The sequence below is a fragment of the Herpailurus yagouaroundi genome, unplaced genomic scaffold, assembly GCF_014898765.1.
Source record: "Herpailurus yagouaroundi ecotype Mexico unplaced genomic scaffold, PumYag 202, whole genome shotgun sequence".
NCBI classification, from domain to species: domain Eukaryota; kingdom Metazoa; phylum Chordata; class Mammalia; order Carnivora; family Felidae; genus Herpailurus; species Herpailurus yagouaroundi.
In genome coordinates this window covers 7,233,198-7,246,591 of record NW_024412433.1, presented here as the reverse complement: position 1 = coordinate 7,246,591, position 13,394 = coordinate 7,233,198, and the positions used below count along the sequence as shown (strand labels likewise).

The 13,394-nt window shown below is 41.1% G+C and overlaps 1 protein-coding gene across 8 annotated transcripts in view; it reads left to right on the top strand.

Annotated features, from left to right (window-relative positions):
• Positions 1 to 13,394, top strand: part of GIGYF2 (GRB10 interacting GYF protein 2) — a 153,539-nt gene that overhangs the window by 115,902 nt on the left and 24,243 nt on the right. For all 8 annotated transcript variants that reach the window (XM_040450663.1, XM_040450660.1, XM_040450662.1 and 5 more), the window contains 6 exons: positions 1,210 to 1,317; positions 2,387 to 2,487; positions 5,068 to 5,168; positions 7,568 to 7,729; positions 9,045 to 9,203; positions 12,532 to 12,768. In XM_040450663.1, the coding sequence (XP_040306597.1) occupies positions 1,210 to 1,317; positions 2,387 to 2,487; positions 5,068 to 5,168; positions 7,568 to 7,729; positions 9,045 to 9,203; positions 12,532 to 12,768 (868 nt within the window). The remainder of the gene's footprint in view (positions 1 to 1,209; positions 1,318 to 2,386; positions 2,488 to 5,067; positions 5,169 to 7,567; positions 7,730 to 9,044; positions 9,204 to 12,531; positions 12,769 to 13,394) is intronic.

Here is a 13,394-nt window from a genome sequence, read left to right as displayed (position 1 = left end):
CAGTTACCCATCTAGTGACATGTTACCACTATGTATTTGGAGTTTGGTCTTATCTTCTTATTACCTACCATAAATTTGCAGAAAATGACATATAACTATAATCTTGCAAGCTCTTTGCCTTCTAAAGCAAGAAACAACAAGCATTTTAAGACTCAAACGCCTCCTAAATGGCTGGCTCAACTGTGAATGTCATAGAGAAAAAACATAGATGAGAGGGCAGGAAGAAGTAAAGATTTCTACTGTTAGTAGTGGTGTGGAATGATAGCAGAATCACTTAGATTGTGTGTCCCTTTGGTAGAGGAAGTAAGATTTGCTGTCATCTAGTGCAAAGATTGGCAAACCAGCTTGGTACCTGTTTTTATGAGCAGAGTTTTAATGGAACATAGCCACGCCCATTTGTATATTGTCTGTGGCTGCTTTTGCACTACAGCAGAAGAGTTGAGTAGTTGCATATGGCCTACAAACTTAAAATATTTACCGTCTGGCTCTTTACAGATAAAAATTGTCTACCTCTGATCTAGTGGGGGGGAAAAACCCCAGATTTTCCAAGCTGAAACATAAATTTTGAGAATTTTTATACAAGTGATTTTAGTTTTGGAAAGGGTGCTTCATTTGGAAATAGCTATTAGTTTGACTCTGTTTTATTAAAAAAGTTTTTTTTAGCATTTAATCAGTTTTGAGAGAATGAGAGACAGAGCATGAGCTGGGGAGGGGCAGAGAGAGAGAGGCACAGAATCCGAAGCAGGCTCCAGGCCTTGAGCTGTCAGCACAGAGCCCAACATGGGGCTCAAACCCAGAAACCACAAGATTATGACCTGAGCTGAAGTCAGACGCTTAACCAACTAAGCCACCCGGTTTCCCTGAATCTGTTTATTTTTCACTTGGTTTCTGATGAAAGGCTATTATTTTCAGAGAGTTTGCCAGTTTTTGATATTTTGTGATTTTTTTTTCTATCCTCTTATAGACATCCTGAGGATATATATGTTGTCTATAAGTTCAGTTCTTTCTAGGATGAAGTAGACAATTTTCTGTGTAACTGTCGTTATCATGAAGTGTTGTTAAAATATATTTGATAGCTCTTTCTCATGGTATTTTTGGGGGGTGGTGGACTGGCCTTTTAGCGTCTTTAGTGTCTTTTAGTCTTTTAGTGTCTCAGTAAAGTGCACTAAATGTGGATAGACAGGTTATGCTTTATTTTACTTTTTGAAGACAACAATATGCGCAGGTTTTGGCTCAGCAACAGAAAGCAGCCCTGTCTTCGCAGCAGCAGCAACAGTTGGCACTTCTTCTCCAACAGTTCCAGGCTCTGAAGATGAGGTTGGTGGTCACCCCATGATGGGTCACGTATGTGTGTGTGTGTGTGTGTGTGTGTGTGTGTGAGAGAGAGAGAGAGAGAAAGAGAAGAAAGGAAATTTTGGTATCGTGTGAACTCTGATATCAAAATACCCACACACGACACATTTTTGTGTATTGTGTATAAAAACAGGATATAGTTTTTAAAAATAATAATCTGTCAATGAAGCATTTTTAGTCTCTTTACTCATAGAGGATAAATTTGGAATAGTAACCAAGGAATAAAGAAAACATTTGCGAAGTAGTGTATTCTTATAGAACCAGCAATAAAAAAATTATAGTCTAGAAGTTTAATCTCATTTCACCCATGGTATGTTGAAAGAGATATGAACATTGCCACACAGAATTAAAATTTTCCAGAACCCAAAAGCCTCTAAGATAAGTCTGAGGAAAAGGAAATTATGCTTGAAGCCTTAAATTTCTATTATAGATTTCAGATTATCATTCAGTGTAGTACTTGCATTTCCTTCAAGTGTATCGCTGACTGTCCTAAAAACCTTACTGTCCAATTCAACCAAAGCCTTTCACATTTCTCTTTTGAGTCATAATCCATCTTGTGGGGAAAGCAGGTTAGGTAGGTGGTAAGGTACCAGTTTAGACCCTGGGAGGCTGAAGGACTTGGTTGACATAATACACAGAAAACTTCAGAGATAGAAAAAAATGAAGCCTTTTGACTTAAGGTCTGTGGGTTTTTCATTACAACATGCTGTCTCTATGACTTCTACTGGCTTTTTATTCTGGGGTGTTTTTTTTTTTTTTTTTTTTTTCTTCCTCAAGACAGTTGGTATATTCATTATTTAGAAATCAACATTTGTTAACACCTTGACTCCAGAAGTGGGATGAATGTGCCTCTATCTTTGTTCCTCTCCTAAATGCTTTTTTGGTAGTGTTGTATTTTAGTTAAAACAGTGAAGGAGTTTTCTGGCCATATTGCCTGGAAAACCTACAAATCATGTAGAAATTTCTCTTTATTTTTTTTTTTTTTTTTTGCAAATGACAAGAACACGTGAATTTTCTTATTTCCTTTTTGCAGAATATCTGATCAGAACATCATTCCTTCAGTAACTAGGTCTGTGTCAGTGCCAGATACTGGTTCTATCTGGGAGCTTCAGCCAACAACCTCACAGCCTACAGGTAAAAATTTAGATTTGCCTTTAGTATAGCTCCAAGGATTTAGACTCTTACTTTGTAATTCAATTTTTAAAAAATGTGTCCATTTTTGAACCATTTTATTTATTTTTGAACCATTTTATATTGAATATTAACAAAGAGTCTCATTAGACCCCAGAAAAGGACTGAGAATACTGTTGAAACTATACTGTTAAAGATTTGCTAAAAGTCTTTAGTAGATAAATTTCATGAATTTGAGCTAGCCTCTCTTTTTTGTGTTGCTCTAATTGGTGTGGGAAAGTGTTTTAAATTTTGATTGATTTATTCTGCCAGAGTGAAAAAAAAAAAAGCTTTAGTAAAAACGTCTCTTCTTTTGAGTGAAGGGTTAATACATAGCTTAACACTCCAGGTACCCAGAAGTTTTGGGATGAGAAAAGCCTGCTTTATTTTATTGAAAAAATTTTTGATGTTTGTTTAATTTTGAGAGAGAGTGCGCGCGCGAGCAGGGGAGGGACAGAGAGAGGGAGACACAATATGAAGCAGGCTTCAGGCTCTGAGCTGTTAGCACAGAGCCCATCGCAGGGCTCAAAATCACGAACCATTAGATCATGATCTGAGCCTAAGTCAGACGCTTAACCGACTAAGCCACCCAGGCACCCCGAGGAAAGCTTGCTTTAAAGTGAACACCCTATTTCATTCTCTGATCTTTTTACATCAAATTAGGAAATTTGGGGCTGAGATTTTTTTTTGTTGTTTAAAGCCTTGATATTGCTGGAACACTTTTGGTTTTTAATGTCTGATACCTGCAGAAGTAGGTAGTTTGAACCGTAGACAAATCCTTAGAAGAGGTTATAGTTAATGTTGACAGTTCTCAGGAACCATGGGCATTGGTAGATTTTTCTTTTCTTTCTTTCTTTTTTTAATGTTTATTTTTTAGAGAAAGAGAGCACAAGTGGGGAAGGGCAGAGAGAGACACACACACATATAGAATCTGAAGCAGGCTCTAGGCTCTGAGCTGTCAGCATAGAGCCTGATGCAGGGCTCAAACTCATAAGATTGGCGGATTTTTCTTAGAGCCATTGAGCTATTCAGGCTATAGTTCTTTTGTTATATGCTATAGTTCAATGTTAATTGATCTTGGGGATTATAGCAGGAGAAGGACTGATTATCATCAACTTTTCCTGCTCTGTGTACTTGATTTTTTTTTGGTAGTCATTTATAGTTGTGATGTTAAAATATTCTCCAATGTTGGGAGAAGTATTTTTAAGTACCTTATTGAACAGTTTCTTTTTGGGTATGATACAGTCAAGGCCCTTTAAAATTGTCCATTGGTTTTATACAAACAATAATTTATAGTATAGAAATAGGAGTGTAGGGAATAGAGAATGCTGAAAAGTGGTGTCCATGGACCTTTTGCTGGCAGTAGGAAAGCAGACTCAGAAGACTTTATTTGTTTACTTCTGCATTTGACCCTGTGCTGCCTTTCAGGTCAGCAGGACCCATTGTGATTTGTGAGACTTGCCCAGCTTTTCCAGAGGCCTCCCTTCGTCCAGCTGTACCTCTTTCTCTTTGGCATGAAATTCATATAACATAAAATTAACGATTTAAGAAAATTAAAAAATTTTTTTGATGTTTATTTATTTTTGAGAGAGAGAGAGACAGACAGACAGACAGATAAGCAGACAGCATGAGCTGGGGAGGGGCAGAGAGAGAGGGGGAGACACAGAATCCGAAGCAGGCTCCAGGCTCCGAGCTGTCAGCACAGAGCACGACACAGGGCTTGAAGCCACAAACTGAGTGATCATGACCTGAGCCAAAGTCGGATGCTCAACTGACTGAGCCACCTTGGTGCCCCAAGAAAAATTTTTTAATGCTTATTTATTTTTGAAAGACAGAGAGAACAAGCAGGAGAGGGGCAGAGAGAAAGGGAGACACAGAATTTGAAGCAGGTTCCAGGCTTTGAGCTATCAGACAGAGCCTGATGTGGGGCTGAAACTCATGAGCCGCGAGATCATGACCTGAGCCCACATTGGACGCCTAACAGACTGAGCCACCCAGGCGCCCCCAAATTAATCATTTTTAGATGAACAATTCAGTGGCATAGAACACATTCACAGTATCATGCAACTACTCAGTTCTCTCCAGTTTCACAGTTACATACCTCTCTTGACCCCACTCCTCTTGGTTTGCGATAAGAGGTTGTATGGCTACTGGAAATACTGTGGGCTTTAGGGTCTAATGCACTGGGATTTAAATCTTAGCAGGGCCATGTGCATGGTATGTGTCCTTGGGAATGTTACAGAACTATCCCCAACCCTTAGCATGTTCATCAGTAAAAATGGGGTGTGTGAACAGAAGTAGGGTTTTTGAGGATGAAATTAGTTTCCCAGTACATGCCTGGTAATTTCTTTTCTTCCAGATGTGTTGAAGGATACTGATTTAAACCAGAGCCCATATGCAGTTCAGTCTACCTAAAAGCAGCCCAGATTTGTATGATGGAGCTTATTCAGGGACAGGGAAATAGCTTTTTTCGTTATGCTTGTGGAGATGTGACCATGTACATAAGCTCTGATATTCCTCATTTTAACCCTTGTTGTCTTACAGTTTGGGAAGGTGGTAGTGTATGGGATCTTCCCCTTGACACCACGACTCCAGGACCTGCCCTTGAACAGCTTCAGCAGATGGAGAAGGCCAAAGCTGCAAAGGTCTGAACCTTATTCTTCTGTAATAAAGCATGCTTTCCAGCTGTCAGACACAGGGATTTGTTTACTGACATCTCTGTCTCTCTGGCCACTTAGGCTTTGCCCTGTTAGTTTACTGTACTTACCTGTTATAAGCACGTTCGTATTCTAACCTTATTATTCCCTTTTCTCCCAGAAAAGACCTCAAACAATTAAAATTAGCAAGTTTAAATCAATTAAAATTGGTTGGTTAACACATTTATGATTATGATTATATGGATACTTTAATTACATTATTCATGGTGTAAACACCTGTTACAAATACTAAAACCTAAGAAAATATGCACTACGTTCTTATTAGACCCTTGATTTATGGCTTGAATTCCCACACCGAATCTTTATAGTGATGTTAGTTTATATTTCTTAGTGTCTCCAGACATGTGGCTGAAAAGTTCCAACATTAAGATTAGATTCTATGTTCCATTCACATTTTCTGGAGGAGCAAGGAATCTTGCCAGCTGAGGATGTCTTATCAACACTTATGTCATTGTAATGACTTTTGGGTTCTCATTCCTCAGGGAAAAGCTCGTTCCTATTTTATACTTAATGTGTTCTTATCCTTTGCAGTAGTGATAGTCTCCTTAGAGTGCCCAGAATGTAGAAAGGGTTCATGGTCAGAGTCTGTCTCCATAAACAAGTGAGAGACCATAATTCAAATAATTCTTGAGAGTTTTCTAGTACTGTAGTGCTTTGTGGTGGGAACACATGGGATAAAGGATAGGACTTTGCAGTCTTTTGTGTCTGGGGTATGTGTGTTGAAGGAGCGAGGGCAATGACAATCAGGCAAGTAACACAGTTACAAAATACCACCTACTCTCACCCACTTAGGTGGGCATCATGAATTGGGTGACACTGCTGATGGACAGAAATACATACACTACTTTTCAGTTGAAGAATAGTAGAATTTAACCCACTTGAAAGAAGTAATTCCTGTAATGGTTCAGAAATGCCTGAGAACATACTGGTTCAGGAAGCAGCTAAATAATTTGGTCTGGCTTGGAGCCATGGTGTGTCTGAGGGATACGTGATGAGAAGGCTAAGATGAGGCAGGCCAGTCACGAGTGCCCTTACACATGTCATGTTAGAGAGTAAGGATTTATTTTCAGGGTGAAGGATGATGTTAAATGTAAGCCCGGGAGTGATTTTTTTTTTTTTTTTTTTTTTTTTTTGGTGGAGCTTAAGATGTTGTGCTGGGGAATGTGGGCAAAACTGTGTGCTGGGAAGACAAGTAAGGGACTCTTAGAAATGTGGTTGAGAGAGTGAAGGCTCAGGGGCACCTGAGTGGCTCAGTCAGTTGAGCATCTGACTCTTGGTTTCGGCTCAGGTCATGAGATCAAGCCCTGCATTGGGCTGTGTGCTGACAGTGAGGATCCTGCTTGAAATAGATTCATTCATTCATTCATTCATTCATTCATTCTCTCTTTCCCTCCCTTCCTCCCTCTGTCCCTGTCCCCTGCTCATGCACGTGCTTGCCTGCTGCCTCTTAAAAAAAAAAAAAAAAAAAAAAAAAAAAAAAAAAAAGGAAGTGAAGGCCTGAAATGTACGTGTGGCCGTGGGCTGGGCTTGGAGACTAGGGTCTGGGTTGAGCTGGTATCTCAGAACCGTAAATGATAGAATTTGTTAAGTGGTAGTTCTTCAAATTTTAAAGAACTCTATGATTCATGCTACCAGCTTTATAACATTGCTGTTGAAGCCTAACAGTGTAGACACTTCAGTCAGAAAATCTTCAGTAGATGTGAAGAAAATCAGTAGATCTTCAGTCAGAAAATCCTTTGTTAGAGATGAGCAAAGAGGTGCTGCCCCAAAAGAATTCTGACGTGACTCTTGTATTGGCCACTTTCACCCGTCCCTAGAAGATCAGGTACGGTAGTGTGGAGCGAGGAGGCAGGTAAATGTCAGGGAGAGTGCATTCAATTTAGAAGAGCAGAACACTGTTCTGCTTATTGGGACATATCAGAGCTTAGTTCTCGTTTTTCTTTTTTGAAGTTTATTTTTTCAGAGAGAGAGAGCGAGCATGAGTGGGAGAGGGGGAGGAGAGAGAGAGAGAATATGAGAATGAGAATATCCTAAGCAGGCTCTGTGCTGTCAGCACAGAGCCCGCTGTGGGGCTCAAACTCATGAAGCCATGAGATCATGACCTTAGCCAAGATCAAGAGTCAGACGCTTAATCAACTGGGCCACCCAGGTGCCCCCAGAGCTTAGTTCTTACAGAGCTGGTTTCATCACTCAGCTGCAGTACAGGCACCTGTGAGTGGTGTAGTGTCTGCACCTTCCAGTTTCTCTCTTAATGGCAGTGGTCAGTCATGTGGGAGTGTTTCTGTACTTGGCTTTAAGTTTCTAAGAGTATTTTCATGTCATCACAGCTAGAACAGGAGAGAAGAGAGGCAGAAATGAGGGCAAAACGGGAAGAGGAGGAGCGAAAGAGGCAAGAAGAACTCCGGAGACAACAGGAGGAAATCCTTCGGAGGCAGCAGGAGGAAGAAAGGAAGAGGCGGGAAGAGGAAGAGCTCGCCCGAAGGAAACAGGTATACCTTGGAGAGCGCTGACCCCAGCATTAGCCCTAAACCAGATTCATGGTTCTCGGAGACGGTCTCTTGAAGTTGGGAAGGAGTTAACAGCAGGATCGAGATTAGAAATTTAGGAGAGTCACTTCCTTTAGAATAAATGTCTGTTACCCACTAGCAGCCCCTGCTGCTAGTTTCAGTCCGGGTAGATCTGGAGGTGCTTTTTTATTTTAATATTTTCAGTTAGATTTTAGAAGTAACTAAGTCTTTGCTTATTTATTTATTTGTTTCTTTTTATTTACTTATTAGAGAGAGAGAGAGAGCGAGCAGGGGAGAGGGGCAGAGAGAGGGAGAGTGAGAAAATCTTAAGCAGGCTCCACACTCAATGGGAAGCTCGACTTAAGTATTTATGACCAGTGTCGAATGGCTTTCATGTATTTTAACCACTTATGTATCTTTTTTTGTGAATTCTCTTTTCATTTGCTTGACCTGTTTCTCTGTTGGGATTTTTTACTTATCCCAGTTGAAAGAATCCACTCTGAAATAGCTCCTAAGTGCAGTGTTATCTCACATTTCATCCCATTGTTGGCCCCAAGAAGTACTCTGTGAAAAACAAAAAGGTCCATGCTGAAATTAGATTTGAACTACTAATACTTCTTAGAGTTACATTCTACACTAGCTTGTAAGGGCTCTAAGAAGTATTGCAGTAAAGAAATCAGTTGAATCCTGTGTTGCTCAGTATTTCCTAAATTATTTTGACGATGAGACCCTTTTCTGTGTACTTGCGACTTTGTTCTTCAGAATACGTTCTAGAATACATGGCTTTACTCAGTACTTCTGACTAGAGAGCTTATTCCTACGACACCAGGCATTTTGGATTGCTATGGTGATTTGATCTGTGTTCTAGGTTCCCGGTTGATTGATTGATTGATAGATAAAGGAGGACTAATGGTACCAGCAGAGAAACCAAAGTGTGAGGCCTCATGTGGCCCTTTCTGGGGTTAATCAGTAAATGATGTAGCTAATGTAGAATCCAGGGTAGACTCTCATTATAGTGCTGTGTAACTACTAATACTTCAAATACAAATTATTTTAATGGTTGATATGTCTGTCTCCTAACTCACATACTTAACTTTTTACTCTAGATCCTGATTATATCCTTTTTATATTTACTGTTAAAGAACCTTAGCACATAGTCTATTTCTTTTCAAATTATAATGGGATATATTGAGATCCAGAGTTTTTCTCTCTCTTCCACTCCCTCCCTTCCTCCCTTGTCCTCCCTCCCCCCACACACCTTTTTTTTTTTTTTTTTTTTTTTTTTTTTTTTTTTTAGGAAGAAGCTCTGCGACGTCAAAGGGAGCAAGAAATTGCATTAAGGCGACAGCGAGAAGAGGAAGAAAGACAACAGCAAGAAGAAGCTCTTAGGAGACTGGAAGAGAGGAGGAGAGAAGAGGAGGAAAGGCGGAAGCAGGAGGAGTTGTTACGCAAGCAGGTGACACCTGGCTTGCTCTTCTCATTGCTTCTTTGAAGCTAGGGGTTTGTGATTAGAAAGTGTTTGGATGCGAGGATGGCCTGTTGACTTAAAATTACCGTGAGACCTAACTCTTACTACTTTTATAATGACTGTTCCACATGTAATTATAAAAGCTGAATGAAATATCAAAGAACCAAGAAACCCTCAGAATACTGGACAGAAATCTAAAGGCCTTTAAAATACCAGCTATGAGATCTGCAAGTTCACTGCTTCTGCTTGAGGGTGCTCTGCAGTTTTTTAAACTGCACTGTTCAGTGCTGCGTGGTATTTTCACAGGCTATGAGCAGTCACCACTATCCAGTCCCAGGCCAGCCAGGCCATTCTGCCTCTGCAGCCAGCCAGAACCCCTAAAGCATTTCCTTTTAATGTTTAAAAAAAATTTTTTTTTTTAATTTAGGAGACTTTATTTTTAGAACAGTATTAATTAGATTTTCAAAAACGTTCGGTTGATAATATGGTTTCTTCTAGTATCATCTTATGTTAGTACAGTACATTTGTCAACAGTAAACCAATGTTGATCCATTATTTTATTTTTTATTTATTTATTTATTTTTTTCAACGTTTATTTATTTTTGGGACAGAGAGAGACAGAGCATGAACGGGGGAGGGGCAGAGAGAGAGGGAGACACAGAATCGGAAACAGGCTCCACGTTCTGAGCCATCAGCCCAGAGCCTGACGCGGGGCTCGAACTCACAGACCGCGAGATCGTGACCTGGCTGAAGTCGGACGCTTAACCGACTGCGCCACCCAGGCGCCCCAGATCCATTATTTTAAAACTAAAGTCTATGGTTTTTTCACATTTCCTCAGTTTCCCCCCAATGTTCTTTTTCTGTTCCCAGATCCCAAATCCAAAATAGTACATTTAGTTGTCTCCTTAGCTGCTTCTTCACTGTGACAGTTTTTCAGGCTTTCCTTGTTTTTGATGACTTTGACAGTTTTAAGGAATAATTAATGGTCAGTATTAGGTTAACCCTCTATTGGAATTTATCTGACGTTTTTCTCACAATTAAACTGAGGTTATGGGTATTTGTAAAGTAGATCACACAAAGGCAAAGTGCCATTTTCATCATCCTCTATCAAGGGTGTATATTATCAACATGACTAATGACCACTGGTGTAGACCTTGGTCACCTGGCTGCGGCCATGCTTGTTTGTTTTCTCTGCTGTAAAGTTACTCTTGTCCCCACGTACTGTACTCTCTGGAAGGAAATTACTATGGGCAATCCACACTTCTAGGTGTAGATTGACGCAAGCTGGAGATAACCTGCTTTTGGCTAAATTCTGGATTGAAACTCTTTGAACAACCTAAATACAATTAGAGGTAGAGAGCCTCAAGGGTAGATTGTGTATTGATTTGTCATTTGGTTTATTCATTTAACAGTTAACATGTTTGGTTGAGGTACTATATGCCACTTACTGGGCATGTTTCTCTGGTAGAATGTGAAACTTTTAAAGAAATTGTTTCTGTCCTCAGAAGTTCACAGGCTATGTTGGTGATGATTGTACAAGAAATAAATGCCACAGTTAGGATACATCAGCTGCAACACCAAAGTATTCACCTAAAAATAGTTGTTGTTTTTTTTTATTATTAAATATAATGTGTTGTCAAATTGGTTTCCATACAACACCAGTGCTCATCCCAACAGGTGCCCTCCTCAATGCCTATCACCCATTAAAATAGTTTAAACAACAGATCACATGTCAAGTAAGGCAGTTACGACTTGAGTAACTCAGAGGTGTCATTAAGGATCCGTGTCCTTTGCAGACTTCTGCTCTGTTTTTTAGGTGGGTTGACTTTTAACTTTAGATTTTTCATGTCCTGATTAGGCATTTTATATACCATATCCTTGGAAAGCCTGTAAGGGAATGGCCCTTCTCTTGTGCTTCTTTTGTTTCAGAAGAATATCTTCTCTAGAAGCCTTCCAGCAGGCATCCCTTTGGCCTAAATCATATCACATGATTCTAGTTACATTGGAAGCAAAATCTGGCATTTTGGACCTCTGAGGTGACATAGAGGCTCTGTCTATAAGGAAGACGCCTAAAAGGAATGGTTGTTGGATAGGTAGAAATAATTGTTGACACAGGTGGTATAGGAGCATACAGGAGGACAGGGTATAATTGGAGATCATGAAAAGGTGGGGGAGCAGGGAGGTATCTGGGTGGTTCAGTTGGTTAAGTTTCTAAGTCTTGATCTCAGCTCAGGTCTTGATCTCAGAGTCGTGAGTTCAAGTCTTGCCTTGGGCTCCACGCTGGATGTGAAGGCTATTTTTAAAAAAAAAAAAAAAAAAAAAGGAAAGAAAAAAGGCAGAGGGGAAGTCTGCCTCCTAAAGACTAGGGAAGTCATTCATAGAGTAGTTGACATCTGCCTTCAGTTTTGGAAAATGAAGGGGAATGTGCTATCAGGAAAAACACAGCATTGTAGGCACAGTAAGCAGACTCTGTGGAGGAAGGTGAGGAGCGTTCCAGAGGGCGTAGTGGAATGGCTTTGAAGAAGGGAAGCAGAAGGAAAATGAGCCAAGGTACAGGACAGAGTAGTAGAGGGAGGGACAATAGGTCAAGGAGAGATGTTCCAAAGGACCTGTGGGACCTCCAGAGGTGTGAATCAGGGATGGAATTTAAATGATCTTGTAAGGTTGCTCTGGTTCCACAACTGGGTGAGGCTTTCCTGGTAATCTGTCCTTGCAAGGTCCTGGTAGGTTTTCAAACTCAGCATCCTGAAAAGCTAACTCTGCCTTAACGGAGGAACAGTTGCCAGAAGCCTTGCTACAGTTGGCGGGTGATCTCTTAGATCAGTACTTACTACAAATGGTCAAAGTGACATTTCTTTTATGACAAAATCAGCAAATAAATTATAATTTTTTTTTAATTTTTTTTAATGTTTATTTTTGAGACAGAGAGAGACAGAGCATGAACAGGGGAGGGGCAGAGAGGGAGACACAGAATCTGAAATGGGCTCCAGGCTCTGAGCTGTCAGCACAGAGCCCGACGCGGGGCTCGAACTCACAGACCGTGAGATCATGACCTGAGCTGAAGTCGGACGCTTAACTGACTGAGCCACCCAGGCGCCCCAGATAAATTATAATTTTATCCTATGAGCATTCTAGGCTTTTGTGGCTATTGTAAATAGATTTTAAAAGAAATCTTCTGTCTTACATCATCATAAAGTTCCTGATTTTTCTGGTGTATCTATAGCTTTTTGACAAAAGCCTTCAAAAGTGATTCAGACTTTTTTTTTTTTTTTTTTTTTAACAAATTTTATTCTCTTTTATTTTTCTTTCTGGGAAGGAGGAGGAGGCTGCAAAATGGGCCCGGGAAGAAGAAGAAGCCCAGCGTCGATTAGAGGAGAACCGGCTGAGAATGGAAGAGGAGGCGGCCCGACTCCGGCATGAAGAGGAGGAGCGGAAGAGGAAGGAGCTGGAGCTGCAGCGGCAGAAGGAGTTAATGCGCCAGAGGCAGCAGCAGCAAGAGGCCCTCCGGAGGCTGCAGCAGCAACAGCAGCAGCAGCAGCTGGCGCAAATGAAGGTGAAGCCCAGACGCCCACCACACACGCTGCTCGCCGGTGTTCGGAGGTGGATGCCAGCAGCGGCAGGAGCAGTGGCGCAGTGTGCTTTCTTTACTCTGAGTATTACCACTGTGGCTTCCTTTGTTTTTCCCCTAAGTAAGCTTCATGCCCAGTGTGGGGCCTGAACTCGCCACCCCAAGATCAAAAGTCACAGGCTCTAGGGGCGCCTTGGTGGCTCAGTTGGTTGAGCGTCTAACTCTTGATTTTGGCTCAGGTCATCATTTCAGGGCTGTAGGATCAAGCCCTGTGTCAGGCTCTGTGCTGAGTATGGATACTGCTTAGGAGGATTCTCTTCCCATCTCCTCCCCCCCCCTCCCCCCCAATAGCAGCCAGCAAGACTTGGTGACCTTCTGGAAATGAGGCACAAAGGGAGATCTGGGGAGGCTCCTAGAGAGGAAGCCTTTGGTGACCATAAAATTGTGGCACGAGTGATGGAGTGAGAGTAATTGGGAGAGAGGGACAGCTTTGTGGCAGGGCCCACATAACGTTACACGGGGTCTGTGGTTAGCAGTGTGGTTTAGTGTGTCCTGTCTTCAGGGGTTCACAGGAGAAAGACATAGGAATGGGACACTCGAATACAGAGTGG